The sequence below is a fragment of the Mauremys mutica genome, chromosome 4 (assembly GCF_020497125.1).
Source record: "Mauremys mutica isolate MM-2020 ecotype Southern chromosome 4, ASM2049712v1, whole genome shotgun sequence".
Taxonomy (NCBI): domain Eukaryota; kingdom Metazoa; phylum Chordata; order Testudines; family Geoemydidae; genus Mauremys; species Mauremys mutica.
In genome coordinates this window covers 70,007,727-70,031,345 of record NC_059075.1, presented here as the reverse complement: position 1 = coordinate 70,031,345, position 23,619 = coordinate 70,007,727, and the positions used below count along the sequence as shown (strand labels likewise).

Genomic DNA, 23,619 nt, shown 5'->3' with positions numbered 1-23,619 from the left:
AATGTTCTTATACAAACTTTAGTTAGTTTCACATTTCTTTTCATTTCTTTTCGTTGTTTTCACTCAGTCTGCTGTTTAATCTTTGATTACAGGCCACTAAAGAAGTAATAGAGCGAGAGGCCCCAGGGATGGCCCTGGCAATGCTGATGGGATCACTTAATGTTACTCCTCTGGGCATGCTCTCTAGGTAAGAATGTTACCAACAAAATACAAAGTGAACTATTTCCCTAGAAATATTCAAGGTGGTGGAATGACTGCACAGAAAAGAACTGATGCTTGGCACATATCTTAAGAACAGGGGGTCTCAAGCCCAGATAGGTGGCCAAATTCCATGTCTGGTAGTTGCATTCTGCCTCCTTAAATTCCCCCTGTAGTTTCTGCTGGTTAATGTATCCTCCTGTACATCCTGTTCCAAACTGTATTGTTAAATAGCTGCTTGATTCCAACCCAGTGCAATTGCATTTCAGGGATGAGTGAAGTAATTCCTGTATATGTAGCTTGTAAAGCACCAAAGCACTTCCTTTAGTACAATAAATTTAAAAGTATTATTTTGACAATCCAGCATGTTCCAGCATAAGCAAAGAACATCTGTATGAAAATACAGAAAGTTAAAAGTGGCACTGTCACATGTGCTTAGTTTTTAGTCATTTAACTGTTAAATTTTGTAATTTACTATCTGATGCTTGATAATTTTTCTTTCCCTGTTGGTGTTTTCCTTCAAACAACAACTTCTCCCACAATCCTATGTTTGCATGTGTGCCCTAAAAGAAACATAGGTTTTACCATTTATTCTCTTGAGGTTCTCAGTATCATGACTGATCTTTTTCTATAATGGCAGAGCTTTAATAGAATCAACAAGTTTTTGTTAGGCTTTGTCTACACTGTAACTTCGTTGGCAAAACTTTTGTCATTCAGGGGTCTTAAAAAACACACACACACCTGAGCGACAAAAGTTTTACCTTTTACGGACGAAAAGCGCTGGTGCCACTCTTAGGGCGTGGAAGTTTTTTGTCTGCAGGAGAACTTTCTCCTGCTGACAAACAGCAGCTACACTGCGCGGCTTTTAGCAGCACAGCCTTGTTGCTAAAAGCTGTGTGGTGTGGACAAAGCCTTAGTTAACATGTGATTGCTGTTTATATGTCTCTGAAACAGCAAAGCAAAAATATGTCAGGGTAACTCCGAAACAATGTCTGCAATGGTTTTTATTTTATTTAATTCTCAATTACAGTGATGGATAAAACAAGTATTGTAATCATGAATAATAAAGTGATTTTAAAATCTGAGGATAATTCTTACTCAGATGCTTGCAATTGTGAGGGCTCAAGTGATTTGAGAGTTTCCATTTAAATCTTTGTCCCATTGTGGGTATCCGAAAAGGCAACACGATATTAGCATAATTAGATTCTGTCCACTGCACCCAGTGTTTTCATTTCCATATCTGTTATATCTGCTATTGTATATTGTTGGGAGAAATAATTTTCTTTTTTTGGATACACACGGATTTCAGCAGAGGAAGGGGATAATTTAGCTCCTTTGTTGTCAGCTCTGACCAGTAAGGTGGGATTACAGTGGGGCTGACTTTGCACAGCTTGTCAGGCTTTGGTGAGTCACATGGACAACATGGCTAAAAGCAGGGATATAATGTTTAATGTTGATAAGAGAGAATGCATCATGCTGTCCTTTCTCCTGTGTACATGGAGTGGAAGAGGAGAAAGTGTCCCTTAACTTCAGCCATTCCCAAGTGTTGTGGGGGAGAAGGGTGGAATGCCCCTTCCGTACTAACACATCCCTAGGTGTCTCAAATACAATTATTGTACTTGGTTGTTTCAAAGAGAATACCAGTTCTCTCTTGCTCCAGACAATTCCCCCTCAACCCCTTCCTTCCCCCTTCCCCCCCCCCCCCTCAATTCAAGCACTAAATACAGAAATTAGCAGACAAGCAGGAAATTGGCTGGGACATTGATCTTAAAGTCTTTCACATTATCTTGAGAAACAGAGCTTTATTATACAGGCCTTTGAAATTAGACCTTTTCCAAAACATTAATAGAATGTCCATGCAGCTGGTACACTTCTTTACAACTACACCATAATAATCATACCTTACATTTAGATAGCATTGCAAAGGATCCTAAGTAGGAATCACTTTTTACATGCTACTTTCACATGCTACAATACTTACCTTTGGCTTGGTTGGTGATACTGGTTACAGGCACTGATGCCCCAGGTCTGCCAAAAGACACACCAACCCTTTGAGGCAGCAAATGGTTTCTCTTAGCTAGATTAACTCCAGGCCATGTACACCATCAAGTCTCAGGAAAACCACAGGTGCTGCAGAAAATTGTATTAGTGAATCAGTAGGTCATTTTCTTATGCGTTAGTGCTGCACAAATGCTCCAGCATTATGCTAGGAAGCACAAAGATGCTCACCATTTTTGTGAATAAAGAATTGCTTGGCACTGTTTTGTATAATAACAAATGTTTAACATCATGTTCTGGCCAATTCTAAATAATTCTCTCTCATTCCGACTGGCTATGGTATTATTTTTCATGTTCCCTTATAAACTGTAGTGTAATGGTTCCATGTACTGTTAATTGGCTACTGAATTCCACCCTAGACTTGGCTGCATTTAAGTACCATGTAAAAAGTGATTCCTACTTGGGATCCTTTGCGATGCTAAATAAATGTAAGATATGATTATTATGGTATAGTTGTCTCATGGAAAAGAAGATCAGCAGAGTTTTGTGTCTTTTTTTCCATATCTATAAATGAGGAACGAAGTAGATTGCCAAGCAGGAGCTCCATTGGGTAACTTGCTGTTCTTGTGTGCTAGTCTATCACTGTATCTTCTCATTTACAGGCCTGCCCCCAGTGTGTTTAATTGCCTATTTAAATAAATTGTTGCCAGCTCTTGCAGTTTTATTGCAAGTCTTGCAATATTTGTTGTTTTCTGGAATCTCGTCCTCCTGAAATCATATGATTATGTCAGAATCTGAGCTTTCATTTTTAAAAATAAAAGTTTCTAGACTTCCTGGTTGCAGAGGAAAGCTTGGCAATGTGTACTCTAAAGGATCAAAAGCCAGAAGGCAAATAAAAAAAATTATTTTTAAGTCAGTCTCATGATTTTTTGGGGCCTGACTGAGGATTTTTGAAGTCTTGGGGTTGGCAAAACTGTAATATGAATGCATATCAGGAATAATTTATAAAGCTTCTCCATACAAAATATCTTGCTCAGTGAAAGAACATAAACTAAGGCAGAATCTAAAAAGCATGCAGTGGTTCACATTAATACAGAGAAGCTTTGAAATTGTGCACTGAATTTTACAAGCCCCTGGACTACTGTCAATATAAGAATTATATTCTTTGTTTAAAAATATTTCTTTGAGTTACTTATGATGCATGGGATTATTAAGATGGATAATTTCAAATATCAAGGTTAGTTTTTACAGTGTAATGTATTCTCTCTTTGACTCAGCTTAGACTGTGAAAGAGACTGTTTAATTTCACTTTGGGTCTAGTCACTTTCACACTCTGATTCTCATCCACTAGCATGATTGGGTTTGGCTCTCCAGCACTGTGTAGGGAATGTTGAAATCCAAAAATAATTTTTTCATCAAAATGTTTTACACTAAGATAGCATTACCTGCAGTCATATTAGGTTTTTCAATCTGTTTCCCCCCTAAAATTCATCTGCAGTTTTCCTTTAATATTACTACACAGAAAAAATGATATTAAAGGAATATAAAGGTTGCAAAATCAAGCACTCAGAAGTTAGAAGATGCCAGAATTAAGGTTGTGCATGCAACCTTAATTTGGCTCCCTTGTGTGTATGCATTATGATGATACAGTCATTAATTACATGATCACATACTATTTTTTCCAGCTGACCCAGGTTCATTCAGTGCACACAATAAAGGATGATCACCTAATGAACAACTATTTATTTTTTTGTTTTTTCCTTATTCAGTGTATGGCCCCAGGCCGTACTGCACACTATTCAAACCCTGCTCCGAATACAAAATGATTAATTTCTTCATGGGCTTTTTAGGGGTGGTCATTGCTATTATATCTGAGTTTTTCACAAATAATGAATTTATTTTCACAATACTTGTGAGATAAAGGGGTATTAATATCCTCATTTTACAGATGGGGAACTGAGGCATATTGAAATGAAGTTCAAAGGTATACACTAATTCTGGGTGCCCAACTTGAGATGCCTCTTGTCAGTTCCAGGGTTAACTGCACTCTTGGTCCCCTCTGTGATTTGCTCAAGGGCATCCCAGCCATCACCTCTCTGTGGGTCAGAACCCACATCCCTCTTCCTCAAGGCCGAGGATTTAGTCTTGCAGTCCCCCTGCCATTCATTGTGCTCATCCCATTCTGTTTTAGCAGAACCTCCCATTCTGCTGTCTTAAGGGTCTATGACAGTCTTTACTGATGACCAGCCAGCTTTCAAAAGCACAATACATTTATTTACAAAAGCATTGCAGGGAAAACATACAGCAAAACAATATACAGTCTGCACACATGTTAGGCTTACCAGGTGTCACTATCTTCCACATCGAGACCCTGGTATGTCTCCAGTCCTTCAACTCTTGCAGCAGGGTTTTTCCGTTTTAGTAACAGTCTTATGTTAATCTGCGGATCAACAGAGGGCCCCTAAGTCAGTTCAGCCTCCACCTTTATACCAAAAGCCCATTCTTCTTCGAGTGATTACACGTCTATTCCACATTAAATGCATGCATACTTTGTGCACTGAAGCCACAGTAATGCCCATTGGGGCAGTGAATTCACTCTGATCCTCCTTGCACCCCCAGCCAAGGTTATAAAGAGGGAGTCACTTTCAGTTCTTCTCGACACCCAGGGCTGGTAGTTGGAGCCTCACATGTGCTCTTGCTCACAGAGTTTTTACCTCTATCAAGAAGTATTTTTCTAGTTGTGTATAGTTAGTTGTATATAATTGTTAGTTAGCTAGTACTATTGTTGTCCCATTTAGAATAATTTACTTAAAATTTGTCTTGGTTTCTGTTCTGAGCAGTAGCTTGGTACCAGGGCTTCAACATGCTGAAGTCACCCAGTTTTAAGCACTATTCCATCTTCAGAGTAACAACGCCTGTTAGCACCTGTTAGCAGCCCTCATTCCTAGTTCTTAAAGTGTCTGGGAGAGAGAAAGTGCCAGATGTGAGATCCTTCAAAAATAGGACTGAACAATCTAGAGAGGTGAGGCTGTGGGATTTTCTTATAGAGTGTGCTTTGAGACCTGCCTCTGAACTTGGAAGGTTGATGCAGAGCAATACAGATAAAACTCCACCTTGGCCATCGAAAGCTAAAAAGAGCTCCTCTTCCAGCAAGAAGGTCTCAGACCATTGTCAACCCTTATCAGAGCCCTCTCAGAATTGCTTGGGTACCAAAGATAGAGCTTGAGCCCTGGATTGAAGTTCCCTGGTACCATCAACTCTGGTACTGTCAACAAAACCACTGAGACTGATGTCATCTGCTGTTCTGGGCTGGGAATCTTTGTGGACATCCTCTCAAACTTGCCCTGAAAATGGGTACAGAACCAGGTCAAGAGAGAGAACTTAGTGGAGTCAGCATATTTGGGCCCCAGTGCCGTATCCATTCCTGCAGTGCCTTATTGGAATTCCTGGGGCATCCCTCCTGCCTCTAAGTCACTTCCCCCCAACCCTCTGAGATTCAGATCACTTTGTAGGGACACAGTTTTACCACGTACCATTCCAATGGATATCATGCATCCTCCCCTCCTCCCCCTCCACTGTGCACAAGGCTCACCAGAACAACCCTCCCACACCACTCACGGATGGTGCTGAGCGCCCGAGCTCTGGGCCACATGTGGGGGTCAGTTCTGAAGGCAATGCTGCCCACGAGCAGCAAATTTATCCGGTGCTGCTGGTGGGCAGTGCTGCCTTCAGCTGACCCCTGAGCAGCAGCTGCCACTCTCCACTCTGCCTTGCAGCTGGGCCAAATGCCCAGTTTTGGTGAAAAAGTAGGAACGGCTGGGGCAAAGCTGAAAAAGGAGACTTCTCCTGGCCAAAACGGGACGTATGGTCACCCTAAACCAGGGCCATATAAAATCAACATCCAAACAGGGACACTAAAAACTTCATTTAGTTGGGGAAAAGATGTACCCAACATCTGGGTTACGATTTTGTATAGGTAATCACCAAGTATTATTGGCTAGGTACATACACAGTTCCAGTCTCCACTCAGACTTCTCATCCCAGTCCGTCTCCTTGTCCAAGCAGTCACAATTCTCCCCACCCTGATTTGTTTGTTCCATTCTCCTTCTCCAGCTAGTCTCAGACCTCCATGGTTCTCATATGATTTGTCTCTCCCTTCCCTACAGCTTCCAATCAATCCTCGGTACTGCTGTTTCTTCTCACCCACCCGTCCACCCCGGCTCCACCACTAGATTCTAGTCCCAGTATCTGGACATCCCCTTCTCAGCGTGTCTCCTTTTTTGCAACAATTTGCTATCCTCTTCATGCAGCTGAAGGTAGCCTGTAGCCCACTGCATATCTTTCAAGTGTGCCTCATTGAGGGATATTACTCATTTATCACCAAAACGACCAAGTATCCATAGAAATTTGGTATGCTTTAGAGTTGCCAACTATCACAGTATTTTTGTGGTCCTACAATTTTGGAGCACTTTTATTTGCGTTGCATGGTCTTGTTGCCAGCCCAGAGGGCCCGAGGACAGCAACAGTTGGGGGTTCGTTGCCCGGTGTGCATCGCACTAATTAACACACCAGGGTGGAGAAGCAAACCAAGTTTATTTGAGCTCAAAAAGGTGCCAGGGAGAAAAAGCATTCTCAAATCCTGCACAGCCGCGCGCAGGCGGGGTCCCAGCATTTATACCCCCCTTGTTTTTCCCCTTTCCTCCCTCCCCCTTGCAACTGTTACACTTAACACTATAATGTAGCTTGTTAGAACTGTTCTCATTCGCATAATTATCTATGGCCTTCACAGCACAGATGCATGCAGATTTTCCTCCCCCTTCTCCTCCTCCTCCCCACCGCTTTTTGCTGTTTCAAACTGTCCTGCAGCTGCAAGCTAAGACAGCTGACAGTTACACATTTTGCTTGCTGTTTGTTAGCATCTTAGGCTGGTTAAAGTTCACAGCATGGAAGAACTTTGGTTCACTCAGGCCCAAATTCACAACTTTGGTTTACTTAGGCCTACGGACACCAACAGTCTCACTGGAAGTTATGGGTAGCTCAGGACTTCAGGCTGACCTGGAATTGATGTCCAGATCTGGCTTCACCAGCTAGAAGCCACACTTGGCAACCTAAAATGTAAGCTTTGGGCTGCTGTTCCATTTGTCACCAATAGAGGCCACTGCAGTTCTTGCTGCCTGCTGCTTTAGTCTGCGTGATGTGGAGTTTTGTTATACATTGTATCCCACCTAGGCCTTGCCAGGTGGAGATGTATGGCTTATTGTTTGGAAGCCCTCTAAAATCTACTGCTGTGGCATGCATCCTATATATGATGTGGATGCAGCTCACATAACACATAGAGAGCTGCATATATGGCATATACATATATACACTACCTGTATGGCCCTGAGGATATCACATGGGCAGCAGCTGTGTGGTTGTTGGGCTGCAGGTTGAGAACCACTGCTCAAGGAGGGCTGGATATTTTCTCACTCATTGTAAGACTGGCTCCACCTCCACCCAAAATGCTATCATTCATGAAAAAATGCAAGAGTTGACAATGTTGTAATTTTACATGCACAATGTAATCTTCATTTTTCATGCCATGCCATTTCCTGTGACAGACTAGGAAGGGGAAAGGGATGAGGAAGGAAATATTGTTATCTCTTGTTAAACATGCAATTCACGTTGTCAAGTGGACAAATTGCCACTTGATTCTTTGCAAGATATCTAGTAACCTTAAGCTGTTACTCAGTTCCCTTGGAAGAGATTTCTAAACTGAGCAATATTGCACCTGAAATATGCTAATGCATGAGGCAGTACAGAGACTATAAGATAAAACACAATTGAACTGCACAGCAAGACTCGTGTTCTCTGTGAGTCAAGTTAGCAATGACATGAAAGGCTCATTCTGAGGCTCTGAAAAGCTACTGTGCCCTTTAATGCTGAACATTTTGACACCTGTCATTAGGAAATTTGTAACCCTGTCAGAAAATGCAGTGCAGCCTCGAAGTGCCATTAAGACAGTGAATTATTTGTGTAGGAAGAAAGCCAGGGAAATTCCCTCCCTCATAAATCAGCTATGGTCCTTGGCTCTAAATGTTCAGTAACATCCCACGAAGAAATATATTTTCCCCTTCCTCCTCATTTTCTGTGGCTTACCTTTTCATTTGCTAAAAAATTGTGACACCTTATTTTTTCCAGAATGATGCTTTTACCTAGGTGTTTGTTTTTTGCTCTCTCCCACCACACCCTAGGATTTTCACTAAAAACGTGTTCAGTTTGCTATATAAAATTGGAAGGTACTCTTATGACTCCATGGCAACATCTAATAACTGTATTTTTTTTTTAAATGTTTTACTAAAAAGAAGAACAGGCAAACTCCTCCCTATGGCGCTGATTCAAGAAAACATCCCTATTCAGAACAACACGTAAGGGCTGTCCTGACTCAAGGCCTACAGCAGTGATTCTTAATGACAGGAACAATTAAAATTACTCACATATTGGTTGACTATGTGCTTCCATTTTGGAGATAGTATCGGGCGTAGCTGTGTTAGTCTGTATCCCCAAAAACAAGAAGGAGTCCAGTAGCACCTTAAAGACTAACAGATTTATTTGGGCATAAGCTTTCGTGGTTAAAAAACACTTCTTCATATGCATCTGAAGAAGTGTTTTTTTAGTCACGAAAGCTTATGCCCAAATAAATCTGTTAGTCTTTAAGGTGCCACCGGACTCCTGGTGCATTTACAGTGTGCAGTTTTCACGGTGGCTTCACTTTTGCTCTTTAGCTACCACTAACATTTTAGACAACTAAATTGTAAAAAGCAAACATCATATGTCCAATATTTTTAATGAACAATGTTCAGAGCTCGGTAAGTGCTGCAATCAGGCAGTCAATACAATTCACCTACTTTTTTTACATGAGTTGGCTTTTGCTATTTTCATGCCCCTTTTGTCTTTGTTTTCTGCAGACTTTCCTGCAAAACAGTTTTACTAGTATGAATGTCTGTAGGAAGTGAACTTTAGGTTCACACGCTTGAGTACTCACTTAGATTTACTTTTTGAAAGCATTTATACCAAAATTCAATCTTTCAGTCGGAGAAGAGAAACAAGATTTATACGCTCTGGCGAGAAACCAATCACAACCTGGCTGTGTAGCTGAAAATTTAAGATGTTGCATATCAAGCCATAGAATAAATGTTATTTGTAAACAATGTAATCTAAAATTACAAGAAGTTTTCAATCTCTTCTCAAATATTTAACAAATAGAAAAAATAAAACTTGTGGTATAAATTCTTTGCAAATTATTAATTCACTGGGAGTGGCTAGGTCATTACACATATTGAATCTATTTCACCGTGTTAAGTATCCTCAGACCTTCTTGTCAACTGTCTAAAATGGGCCATCTTGATTATCACTGCAAAAGTGTTTTTTTTTCTCCTGCTGACAATAGCTCATCTTAATTAATTATCCTCTTACAGTTGGTTGCTACTTCCACTTTTTCATGTTCTCTGTATGTATATATATCTTCTTAGTATATGTTCCATTCTATGCATCTGATGAAGTGGGCTGTGGCCCACGAAAGCTTATGCTGAAATAAATTTGTTAGTCTCTAAGGTGCCACAAGTACTCCTGTTCTTTTTGCGGATACAGACTAACATGGCTGCTACTCTAAAACCAATTAAATGAGAGAAGATACAGCTGAGAGGCTAGCTGGATAGAAATATCCAGCAGCTAGGACTATATAAGTAAACAGGATGGAAGTGCTGGGAGGAGAGGAAGACAAAAGTAAACAGGACTGGCTGCTGCTACTGTACCCTTCCTCAGCAGCTAGTGGGGAAGCTGGCAATGATTGTAAATGTAATATATAATACAGCACAGTGGTGGTTAAGAAGACCTGTATCAGCTGTAGTCAGTGACTGAGGTTGGAAAGGACTCTCAGGATATCCCATGGCACCTTATTATATTGAAATGAAGTCATGAGGAAAATATGCATCTGTTCGTATCTGATGGGATTCTCTAATGCATAAATAAGGACAAATTGTGCCACAAATACATAACATCACTGCATCTAAATTGCTAGTAGACTGATTTGCACTATGTTGAGGTTGCCTGGTGAAGGGCAGGTACCTTCTAGGACTTGCAACTTTTCTCCCTCTTCTCTTGGTTTTGACTAAATGTTCTTTAGCTGAGTTCTGGGGAAAAACCTCTCCTGATAACGCTTCATGGTCCCATAGGTTGTAGTGCACTCTGGTGATGCTAATGGACTTTGTATTGGGCTACAGATGTACATCTGGGGCATCATTTGTGCAAGGCTCACGATGTTTCTTTACTTTCAGTGTCAAGGCAGACTCCATCCTATGATGTATTCACTGTCTCCACTCATAGATACCTGTGGGTAAAATTTTGAATTTAGGGGCTGATCCTGTAAATATGTACAAACATGAGTGACAACTCATGTGAGTAGTTCCCTTGCTCTGCTAATAATGTCATCGTTGACCACCCACTTACCTACTGTCCAAAACACCTTATCACTTTCTTCCATGACACCACTTACACATGGAACATCCTTCCTGAACTGATCCTTAAGGCCACTACCCTCCTTTTTCAAATACCTCTCAGAACCCACTTTTGACATAAATGCCTACATATGTTCACCTGTAAATTATAGTTAGGGTTTGGGACAGTTAGGAATATCTAATGAATAGATATAGATATAATGCAGGATATGTTTTTAAAAAGGAATTGTACATTGTATATAATTACCTATATATATTTTGATGTATTCATCTCTTCTTCCCTTTATATATCACTTGTTTTCTTAGGGGTAGGTATTCTGCCTACTCTTTCTGCAAAGAGATACACTACAGGGCCTCAATCCTGACTTCAGGCATCTAGAGGTATGTGTACACTGCATTGTAAACCCAGGCTTAGTCTCAGTTTTTAGCCCAACTCCCCCTACTGTCCACACACAATCTGTCTGGCTTGGGTCAGCAAGCACTCAGGACCCTGGTCCCAGGACCCACCTGGGGATTGGATCCTGAGTACTGCTGAGACTCACATCCGAGCCCTGTCATTTTGCAGTGTGGACACAACTCAAGCCACAGATCCAAGTCAGAAGGTCTGCATAGTGCAATATGGATGCATTAGCACAGTTGTGAGACCCAGGTCCAGCAACTATAAACCCAGGTTTTTTCAAGCATGAGCTTGGAAACACCAAGTCCACAAGCACTGGTCCCACAGACCCAGGATTACAATGCAGTGTAGACATACCGAATGTGGTATTGAAATATAAAAGTAATATTTATTATATATCCCATATTTTATATTGTACGGTAGAGACATTGTCTGAGAACAGGATTGAGAGCCTGATCCAGGCTGATTCCGAGGTCTGGAAACCAACTTTTTCTTTGTCTTTTTGCAAATCACTTATCTCTTTTCCTTTTTCCCCCATCTTTAAAATGGAGCTGTAATCTGGGGTGCCAGAGGAATAAATGGTTAAAGTTGTGAAGCTCTTTGAAAATGTTAAGTCATCTACATAACTGCTTAGCAATAGTAGTATTATTCATTTTTGATCTTCCGTGCTGATGAGATAGGCTCTAATCTCAAATTCTCTGCTGCAAATCATCACTTCATCTTGGCTTTTTCACTGCTGAATATGCCTCTTGGGAGTGCAAAGCAGACTCATGGGGAGAATAAGATTTGAAAATTGCCCTTTAGGTTTGAAATGAATATGATACCATTCTATCCAGGGTGCTGTTCTAACAGTCCTCCTGATTAAATTTTTATATATGAGAATTATTATTATTTCCTTTTGTTCTTTTCTTATACTGTAATTAAAAAACATAAAATAGAACAAATGGAACTTGGAGTGACCTATTGTTATTTTTAGCTCCTAGTCAAAATAATTTTCCGGAACCATTACTCAAGTTGTACACAAACCAAAGCATTTGAGCAAATAGGCCAGATCCTTATTTGATGTAGCTAAACAATGAAGTTAATGGCACTAAACAGATTTATGCCAAATGGGGCTCTGGCCCAATCAATGTCTTTATATTACACTTGATCAAATGTGGAAATCTGATTGTCTGCCTTACCTGATGCTGCTTCTGGTCCTGTTTCTTCTGAGCACATCTCAACCCCTGTCCTAATTCAACCCTTGATTAGAATGTGACCATGAGGCATTTGGAGAGCAGGCAAACTGAACTGGCAGGCACTGGTGACTAGTTATAATTGCCCTTTCACGATGGGGTTTTCCCATGAAAGATGGCACTTGCATACATTTCACCCTGTTTCTCTTTCTTTTCAGACCTGTATGTGGAATCAGAGGAAAAACTCTCATAATTAACCTGCCAGGCAGCAAGAAAGGGTCACAGGTAAGAAGTGTTTATATTGAGTCTACCTTTAGAGCTTGCTGCCATCCTATAAGAAGGACTTCACATTGCTTGACATGGCAGAAAATTAGCTGTACAACCAATTTTACAAAAATCCATGTATATATGTGTTAATATAGCCAAAAACAGGATCAAGCGCATTGCTCTCTGCAGCCACAAGACTCTACATTCTGATTCTCAGGGTGAAATAGGAGATCCAGCTCAGTCTTGTGTACGAGGAATTCATTTCTTTCTTACTACCAATTTTGGTCAGGAAAGGGGAAAAAAAGATGTAGGGCAACAGTTTTTAAACTGTTATGAAGATAAATATATTCCAAACAATCTCTTCTTTCGTTATTGAATTTCAGAGTTATTACAACTGAAAGAATTTTAAAACTCAAAGTTACTTTTCACCCTTCATGCACTTTGTTTTCTTTTTGCCTTTCACTCAGCTTGGACAGTGAAACTAACTGGTCAGTTTTCTATTTTAAGTTGTTTTCATTTCCTGATTCTAATACACTACCCTAATTATGTTATATTTTAGAGTTTCTGTCACAGCTGTGAAAGATTCACATCAAAATAAGAATTTTAACCCACATTTACTATGAAATAAATATATGGAGATATACCTATCTCAGAACTAGAAGGGACCCTGAAGGGTCATTGAGTCCAGACCCCTGGCTTTACTAGCAGGACCAAGTACTGATTTTTGCTGTAGATCCCTAAGTGGCCCCCTCAAGGATTGAACTCACAACCCTGGGTTTAGCAGGCCAATGCTCAAACCACTGAGCTATCCCTTCCCTCCATTGTTTAAGCAAAATTAAAAAATGAATATTAAGAAGTTTGGACAATTTATAGATGGTAATCCCAAAGAGACAACATTATTTCAACATATTATATTGCCCCTTTTTTAGATTCTAGAGATTGATGTCCCATGTGTTAAACTGTGGGGGAGACAGAGTGGCATTGTTTTTTTGATCATTTTTATTTACTATTTCCAGTAGACTCACAATGTACTAGGTGTTATCCAAACAAAAAGAAGGCACGATCTCTGCCCTGAGTTACTCACAATGTAAAGATAGGCAAATAAATAGACAAAGGATGATGAAAAGGGGGTACAACTTACTGAGAAATAGTTATTTTAACAAATACCTGAAATATGTACAAGTGATAAAGTATGAGATCTACTGAAAAATAAAGGAAAAAATATGTAGTGAAATTTCATAAAGGAAGTGTTTTTGTAACCTGATATCCTTTCTTTGTCTTTCTGTCCCCCCCCCTCAATTAATGTAGTTTAAGAAGTCAAGATCTCTTAGATTTCAGCAAAGGTTATTAAGACCCATGATAGAGAGGATATACTTCTGGGATGTAGGAACCTGAAGAACCGAATTGAATGAGTTTGTTACAGAGATATCAAATGAGGATTTACTTTGTCTTATGAACTGTTACTTCCCTTTTAATTTCATTAAAATAACCTTACTAAATATCACTGGAAGGTAAAAAGAGGGTGTGTGGTTGTTAACATTCAGATCTGGAAAACATGCAAGACTGCAATTTCCCTAATAACGGGAGAAGTTAAAATGCCATCATGGTCAAAAAAGTAAATGTGTAAAAATCATTCATTCTTATTCTGTATATGTTTTCTTCATATTTTATGATTCACAACTGCCAACTTCTTGTGCAAGGAAGTGTTTATTCCTCTTAGCTCTGTTGCACAGCTACAGGAGAGGACCCTGGAGTCTATTTTAATAAATTCACCTTGGGTTTAGTTAATAAATTATTTAAGCACTGACAATGTACTTAGCTCTGACCAGGACACCAATATAAAGAGCTGTAAATTTAAGTCTCACTGTCAACAGAATGAGCAGCTAAATTCCAAATGCAGAATCTTTATTACTGGTAATGATATGAGACAGAAAAAGTACCCAGCTGGATTTTTAGATCCTGTTATTTATTTTACATCCCTGACAATTAGACAGAATCATTTTTTTACTTTTAAACTCTGCATATTTATCATGGAAGGAGAATAAATCATGAAGAGAAAATAAATAGCAGACCTCCCATGGTATTTTATATTCACTTTTCCGACTATACTGATTGTTACTTTTCAGTAGATAAATGAAAAGAAGTGTCATATTTCAAAAGATATTTTTTAAAAGAGATTAAACTGTTAGTGCAATAAAATGGCTCTAGTCATCTTTTAAGAGGAGCAATTTGTTTGGTAAACTCTATTGTACCAGGGTTGCCAAACCTCCAGGATTGTTCAGGAGTTTTCAGAAATAAAAGATTATGTCATGTGATGAAACCCCCAGGAATATGTCCAACCAAAATTGGCAACTGTATGTTTGCCTTAGCAATATAGTGGGGGAAGAAACAAACGCTTGTACCCACAAGAAGCTGTACTTTACTCAGTATTTCTGTGCTGTGGTTGTGAACACTCTAAGTAATGGTAGGCACACTGAATATTCCACTTGGCTTTAGAGAGCACTCTTCTCTGCAGTGATGGTGTATAAGGTCTGGGAGCAAAAGGAAAGATATAAGTGGTGCTGGGATGTACTGTTCAGAAAACTTTTTTACAGTGTGCCTCACAATTAAGATTTGTGGGAGATTTCTCCTACTTTTTGCCTGCCCCATTCCTTTATTTAATATGGCCTCAACAAAAGAAAGAGATATAATCTTTTATAACCTTTATGTTGAAATGTTCTCAGTTAGCGTTAAGTTGTTAAAGATAAGGATGCAATAAAATCCATCTTAGTATTCAGGTTCGAGCCACTAGGCTGGTTGCAGAAAATGTATTTAGTAGAGGACCATGCAGTGACACTTCGAATGATACAACCAAACTATTAAAAAAATGATTAGTTAAGCAAACAGTCATGCAATTGCTACTTACACTGTACAACAATTACACCTGTGCCCAAAGATTAAATATTGTATTGATGGATGATCAGTCCACTGACACCAAATACTTATAATCTTAGAACCTAATGGTAACTTTTTTATATTAATTGGAGCTCACTGACAATTTAGCAAAACTACTCCTTTTATAAGCTATTATAATATTAATTAACATTAAACTGATCTTTCCTATAATTGTACTTTGACCACCTTCTTATTGGCTCTTTACATTACACATTATTTCAATTAACATCTGCACCAAAGTCCTTCCCATACTATCAGTATAGATAGCATTTTAATAAACATTCACAATTCTCAAAAAAACTCATTAAAGCCTTGCTTAGTTATAGCTTAAACGTAATGAGCAAAATAACCCTGGGTCATGTCCTTGCTAACTCTTACTTTCCTATTATATTCTGTGTCCAACTTATCTTTAACTGTCTCACACTAGCAAATTCAATTTCCCATACTCTTCTACACTTAGGCTAACTTAGGCCCAAAACCTAATTTCAGCTTATTTCTTAACTTAAACCATTGTATCAGCTACAGAAGGACAGATCACCCTGAGGTACACACTCGGTGTAAATTGTCATAGGCCCACTGATGTCATTGGGCCTATGACAATTTACACTAGCAGAGATTCTGCCCTCTAGTGTTTTTAATGTTTGCCAGTCAAAGTTCTGAATACTACAAATAGTGTGGGATTTAGAACTCTCTTTTGGAACCTATTTGTCAATACTTAAACCAAACAGGGTTTTGTTTGGTTGTTTGCTTGCTTTGTTTTCCCCAAAACAGCCTGTTTACTTTTCTAATGTGTTGTTAATTCTTTGTGTACTTCCTCAAAGATTCACTGCTTTTCATTTTTGGTCAGCTTACAACTTCCTGTCCTTGTCCACCACTTATATCCTGTTTCACTTTTTGAGGTTTAGAGTGTATTTAAATAAAGAGAGTTGTGTGCTTTGGTATTTCCAAGGCTGTTTTTCAAAAAATAGTACTTTTGGAGAAACAGTAGCAAGAGTTTAAAGATTATTTTTAGTATATATGTTTAATGTAGTGTATCTGTATTCTCACCTAACTTAAAGCATTTACGTTGAGTACAGAATTAATTTTCAAAGAATTTAGAAGTAAACCTGTTAATTAGCTTGAATTGTAATTCAAATGCACCATTTGAGACTTTTTTAATCTTTCTGGCAAATTGATTCATGTGTAGAGTCTAGCATCATCTAAAAGGATAGGCTACTTTTTATTTTGTTAATGTGATCATTTTTTATTTCCTGGCAATATTTATTATAATCATTTTTCCTGGCAACTATTTGTTGTTGAATGGATGCTTCAGATTTGGAGATTTCATTTTAAAAAGATTTGCTTTTGCATTTCTGTTTACAAAGAAAACTTGGAAAATGAGCACCAAATATAACAAATGCAGTGTTGTCTTCTTCCCTCCCTACCCTGCTCCTATGGCCATCCTGCCACATGGCTGCTCTCCTCTGTGGCCACCCCATCACACTGCCAATCAAATACATACCCACACCCACCCATTCTTTTCAAATTACACAAAGTACTAGTGTGACAAAGTGGGAATTTTCTGTAATATTTTTATGAATCCCATGTGTGCCTCGGGTTCCCCTATATGCTGCTTCAAACCCTGTACCTCCTGTGGCAAGCCAATGCCGGTGAGCAACCCACATTCCAGCTGTCTGAAGTGTCTGGTGGAAGCTCACGTACGAGAGCGTTGCCAGGTCTACTGCCAGTTCAAGCCTCGTATGAAGAAGGACAGGGAAGCTAGACCAAGGTCCATCCTGATGGAAGCCGCACTCACACTGGCGTTGGAGCCAAGCTAGTCAGACTTGGCACCAAATACCTCTCCATGAGTGCGGAGTGCTCCTCTGGCGGTACGTCTCTCAGCACTGTTCCCCTTTATTAGTGTTGAGGAAGAAACACAAAAAGCTACAGTCCAAGAGAGGATGTTCCCCAGATCTGAGAAAGGACAAACACGGGGAGTGCAGCGGTGTGTGACTTGCATAAGGCCACTCCTCTACCTCCACCCTGCAAGCAGCACCATCAACTCTTCCATGCTCACAGGTGCTGTTGAGTCTGGTGCAGGACCAACCACTTGACACTGAGGGGATATCGTAGCACAAGCGGCTTCATGGTGCTGTCCGCCCCAGAGGCATTCGCTGCAGCCAGGAACCTGATGGCAGTCTTGGTACCGCTGACCCCTGCGGAGCAAGATCCGGCACTGGCGAGGATATCAAGCAGAAGGGGGGCATGGTGCCCCAAGCTCCTAACCAGCATGGGGTCATCTGGTACTGACCAGAAGGAAACAGACTCTGCTGATGTCGGCAAAGGCTTCCCTGCTCTGGCACCGTTCCCCAGACCCTCGGCATCGGTCGGTGGAAGCAAGGGGTACCTCCACCCATGATCCCCGCAAGCCAACTTGTCATCAGAGTTGGAGGTGGAGCTATGCACCCAGCCAAGGGGCCGATACCAGTACCTGGCCTATGTTCCGTTGGATCCCGGTGGAGGTGCCCCTCCAAGTGCTTGGTCCAGTGGGCAGTGGCCTGTGCAGGTCCAATGGCCTTTTTGGAATCCATGGGGTTTTCCCCCAGTACTGGGACATCTTCCAGCTGTTCATACTCAGTGGGGTCCAAGAGAAGGGCCCCTCCACTGCACTGTCTGGCACCCAACCCGGACTCCAGTACCAAACATGGTACTGATACTCAGGATTTGGGGCTACATGTTATGGTTGGGGCAGAAGAAAAGGAGGAAGCTCCCCTGCTGGTTCAGGCTTCCTCCCCCTTCCTAGACAAAGCTGTGCTGGAGTTGAGTGGCTCGGCGCCTCAGGATGACTTTGGAGCTCACCAGGAGCTACTGAAAAGGATGGTGTCTAACCTACAGCTGGAAGTGGAGGTGCTTAAAAAATCCTCTCACAGCCTGATTGACATCTTGGCCGGAGCAGCCCTCTCAAAGGTGGCCCTACCCCTCAACCAGGCTATTATGGGTCCAGTTAGATCCCTATGGCAGATTCTGTCCTCCTTGCCCCCCACTACTTCAAAAAGAACAGAGAAAAAGTACTTTGTCCTCAACAAGGGGTATGAATACCTTTATTCCCATCGCCCTCCCGGGTTCCTTGTGGTCGCAGCAACACACAAAAGAGACAGGCAAGGGCTGCAGGGTGTGACCCCGAAGGTGATGGACTCAAAGAAGCTGGACCTATTTGGCAGAAAAATTTATTCTACTGGTGGATTACAGCTCCACATCTCCAACTAGAAGGCCTCGCATGAGCAGTATGACTATAACATCTGAGACCTTGTGTCTATATTCAAGGACTCGCTGCTCTCAGAAGTCCAGAAAGGAATTCTCCTCTCAGGTGAAGGTAGGACAGACTATAGCCAGGGCCTCCTTCCAGTCTGCCCTGGATGCAGCTGACACAGCTGCTAGAACCATGGCATTGGCAGTAATTATGCGAAGGTGCTCTTGGCTCCAATCTTCGGGCCTACCACCAGAGGTTCAGCAGTCCATTCAGAGCCTTCCATTTGAGGGAACATCTCTCTTCTCAGAACAGATGGACACAAAATTCCATGGCCTGAAGGATTCTAGGGCCACTCTCAAGTCCCTGGGCCTCTATGCCCCGGTACCTTTGAGGAAGTACTTCAGACCTCAATAACAGGTCTACTTCTCAGCTCCACCACTGTGCCAAAACCTGTTTAAGAAACAAAGCTGGAGTTATAATCACAGGCAGCCGCCATCTTCTTCATCATCCCCACTACTAGGTCCACACAGATACCTGGGAGGCCCCAAGCAGAACTTTTGAAGGGGCACCCAAGAGTGTTATATCAGTTCCCATACCGGATCTTGCCCCCTTTTGTTTTCAGACTGACTCTCCTACTTCAGCCCTTTGTGGTTCCTCATCACCTTGGAACGTTGGGTGCTGAGTATGCAACTCGTTTGCACCCATGAGGCATTGGAAACCATTCACAAACCACCCCGTGCTAGATGGTGGCAAGGTGCACAGTGGGAAACTACCCACGATGCATTGCTCTCTGCATCAATGCAAGTGCTGCTACTGTGGATGCACACCAACGCCACAAGGAGTGTGGACATGTAGCAGCAGTTTAATTACTGTAGTGGCTGTACATCAATGTAACTTAAGTTGATTTAATTTTGTAGTGTAGACAGAGGCCTTGTCTACACTACAAGACTATTTCGAATCAACTTAGTTCGAATTTGTGGATTCGACCTTATGAAGTCGAATTTGTGTATCCATACTAAATACACTAATTCGAATTTCTGAGTCCACATTCACGGGGCCAGCGTCGACTTTGGAAGCGGTGCACTGTGGGAAGCTATCCCACAGTTCCCGCAGTCCCCGCTGCCCATTGGAATGCTGGGTAGAGCCCCCAATGCCTGCTGGGGGGAGAAATGTGTCGAGGGTGGTTTTGGGTAAGTGTCGTCATTGAACCGTCAATCACAACCTCCCTCCCTCCCTCCTTGAAAGCGCCAGCGGGCAATCTGTTCGTGCACTTTTCTGGTCAGTGACAGCGCGGACGCCACAGCACTGCAAGCATGGAGCCTGCTGCGATCATCGCTGTTTTCTCCTCCACGCACTTTATCGTCCACCTCTTTCACAGTCAGCTGATGAGAAATTGGGCTACTTTTCAATGGTGCTGCAAGAACTGGGGGATCATAGGGGACGTTTTGAAAACATCAACGTCGGGTGGCCGGACAAGGTTCATGATGCGTGTGTTTTCAGGAACTGTGGGCTGCTCAGACGCCTGCAGGAAGGTAGTTTCTTCCCGGACCACGAAATAACTGTTGTGGATGAGCAGATTCCTAAAGTCATCCTCGGGGACCCAGCCTGCCCGCTAATGCACTTGCTCATGAAGCCCTATACAGGCGCCTGGGACAGCGACAAGGAACTCTTCAAATACCAGCGAGCAGCGTGACCTGTGACTGTTCAGTTTCTTTACAGAGAAGCTGAACCTGCCCCTGTTTCTTTACCCACTGACTGTTGACTCTCCTCTTCGGTTACATACCCCGTTCACCCTGTTTCCCCCACTTCCAACACACGTGTAAACATAAAATACATGTCCCATTGTTACTGAAGAAAGGTTTCTTTATTCATGACTTTGCGTTAAAGGGTTGAAACTGGGAGGCAGACTGTGCTGGGTAGGGTGTGCGGTGATGTAAAGACCGCCTCTAAACTCAACGAATGACAGGCTCCTGCTCCTAGAGTGGTCCGCAGTGCCGGAATGCTTCTTTCAACGGAGCCTGCCATCCCTCTTTTTCGAATTCTGTGTGCGGGGGGATATGTGACCTTGTGGCGGAGGAGTACGGATACAGATTCCTTTGCTGCGTGACTCAGCGGTCCAGGACAAGGACCGCTGTATAAGATCTGTAACCGCCCTCCCCCGCTACAAAGTCACATCCCCCCCCGCCCACACAGAACCTGGAAACCACCTCCCATACCGACCATGGTGCCTACTGACTGCACTGTGTGTGTGACCCGCTGCTGATCCTGCCCCCGTGTCTGTACCCTGGGAAAGGTGACTGTCCTATGCAATTAACAACCCCCTTCCCCACGCCCCCCATTCAAACACAGTCTTCTTTGAAAAAACATGACGGAAACAGTAATTAACAGCAAAGTATTTTTATTACTTAAGTAGACACTTAGGGGATGGAACTGGGATTGGGACTTGTGTGAGTCCGGAAGGGAACGACTTCTGCAAATGTAGGGTATGAGAGCTTTTTGGTACTTGAGCACTCTGCTGGGGTGCAGTGACAGTTTACACGGCCTCTGGCACCCCTCCTTCTAGTTATTTTGGGTGAGGGGGGTATGGGACTTTGTGGCGGGGGAGGGCGGTTGCAGATACACTGCAGGGGGGCTCTGTCCTCCTGCGGTCCTGCAGAACATCCACAAGGCGCCTGAGCGTGTCCGTTTGCTCCCTCACTAGTGCAAACATTGTTTGAGTCGCCTGCTTGTCTTCCTCACGCCACCTCTCCTCCCGTTCGCTGTGTGAGCGCTGGTACAGAGAGACGGTCTCCCTCCACTGGCTCTGCTGGTCCGCCTCGGCTAGGTAGCAGCCCATACTTTCATCGAACATCTTGTCCCTTGTCTTTTTCTTTCTCCGCCTAATCTTTGCCAGCCTCTGCGAGGGGGATGCTGTGGCAGGTCTGGAGACAGTGGAAGCTGTGAGATGGGAAACAGGGAGTGAATTCCTTTCAAAGATACATTTTTGCGAACAATTAACTGAGTCTAGGCTGTCTCTGTGAATTCTGGGTTGAGACCCCTGTGCCTGCTGGGGCACGAATAATTTTCGCGGTGGATTCTGGGTAAATGTCGCCAGTCATTCCTTCCTCCGGGAAAGCAACGGCAGACAATCATTTCAAGCCCGTTTTCCCAGAATTGCCCTGGCATACGCCATAGCGTGGCAACCATGGACACTGTTTTGCCTTTTGTGTATGTCACCGTATGTGTACTAGATGCCGCTGACAGAGGCGGTCCAGCAGCGCTACACAGCAGCATGCTTTTGCTTTTGCATGACAGCAGAGATGGTTACCAGCCATATTGTACCATCTACCATACCATAAATTGGTAATAAGATGGTAATAAGATGGGCATGGTTACCTGTCCTTTTGCACTGCACCATTTGGTGCTGTCATAAGTGCCCCTGGCCGAGCAGCCAGGGGCGCAAAAGCCAAAATTGGGAATGACTCCCTGAGTCAATCCCTCCTTTTTGGTATCTAAAAATAGAATCAGTCCTGCCTAGAATATGGGCAAGTGTACTAGAGAACAACTGTATCAGAGAACCAGAGAGCACAGCTGCTCTGTGTCAGATCCTGCATAGATTATGAGCTGTATGCTATTCACAGGGGGTGCTCCTGCAACAACCCCACCTGTTCATTCCATTCTTCCCCAGCCTTCCTGGGCTACCATAGCATTGTCCCCCAACCTGTGTGATGAAGTAATAAAGAATGCAGGAATAAGACACAGTGACTTGTTAGTGAGAAATGAGTGGATGGCAGCCTCCAGTTGCTATGATAGTCCACATAGGACATTAAGGAGTGTGGAGGAGAGGAGCTCAGCATCCTGCTGCTACTCCAGGGGCAATTGAATCTTTTCTTTACACATGAAGGGTGGGGGCTGATGAAGCTCAGCCCCCTGTTGCTATGATGACGATGGTTACCAGCCATATTGTACCATCTACCAGGAAAAATTAGGTTCACCTGACACTGGGGAACCTGACAGATAGTAGTCGGCATGGTTACCAGTCCTTTTGCACTGCCCCATGTGCCAATAGGCTGATGTTGAGGACGGATACCCATCTTTTTGTACCATCAGCCATCCATAGCGTGGGGGGAGCAAGGATGTTGGTGTTGAGTGCTGCACCATCGCGTCTATCTGCAGCATTCAGTAAAGATACGGTGACATGTAAAAGAGTCAAGAGAGGATTGTTTTCCCTTTCACTTCTGGGGGTGGGTGGGGGGGTGCATAAATTGCCGAGCTATGCCCTGACCCACCGCGGACACTGTTTTTGTCCCTAGAAGCATTTGGAGCTCAGCCAAGAATGCAAATCATTTTCGGAGACAGCAGGAACTGTGGGATACCTTGCGTCCTCAGTCACCCCTCCCTCCATGAGCGTCCATTTGATTCTTTGGCTTTCCGTTACGCTCGTCTCGCAGCAGCGTGCTGAGTCTCTGCTATGCCGTCTGTCCGGAGATTTTTTAAAAATACTTTGGACCAGGCGTAAGATTACAGTAATTCCCCTAATTAGATGCATGAGTCTCCTAGCGAGATCACCGTGAGGACGTGCACTGAAGGAGATAGAGAGCGCATGCTGCGTGAAATCTATCACGAACCACGGACCGATGCAGCCGTGGTCGGGGAGGCAATGCTCCCTGAATACCGCATGAAAGCCTCGCGCGGAAAAGGGTGCTATCACGGAGCACCCAATAAGGCAGCTCTCCCCAGGAACCTCCTGCTGATGCTTATCGATTAACGGAAGTAGAGCTTCGTGGAGATCTCCCAGGAGGATTTCTGATCTATCACCATATATAGAGAGACCTCCTTCTCACACACTTCAGATTCCTGTTATATTAAGAATAAAAGTTAACATGGTTAAAGCACTTACCGACTGCTCCTTCCCCTGATTCAGGATCCGGGTTCATGGCCGGGGAG

At 42.6% G+C, this 23,619-nt stretch overlaps 1 protein-coding gene across 9 annotated transcripts in view; it reads left to right on the top strand.

The window, feature by feature from the left end:
* The window catches only part of GPHN (gephyrin), a 602,360-nt gene that overhangs the window by 383,348 nt on the left and 195,393 nt on the right, over positions 1-23,619 (top strand). For all 9 annotated transcript variants that reach the window (XM_045012253.1, XM_045012256.1, XM_045012255.1 and 6 more), the window contains 2 exons: positions 93-187; positions 12,482-12,548. In XM_045012253.1, coding sequence (XP_044868188.1) covers positions 93-187; positions 12,482-12,548 — 162 coding nt within the window. The remainder of the gene's footprint in view (positions 1-92; positions 188-12,481; positions 12,549-23,619) is intronic.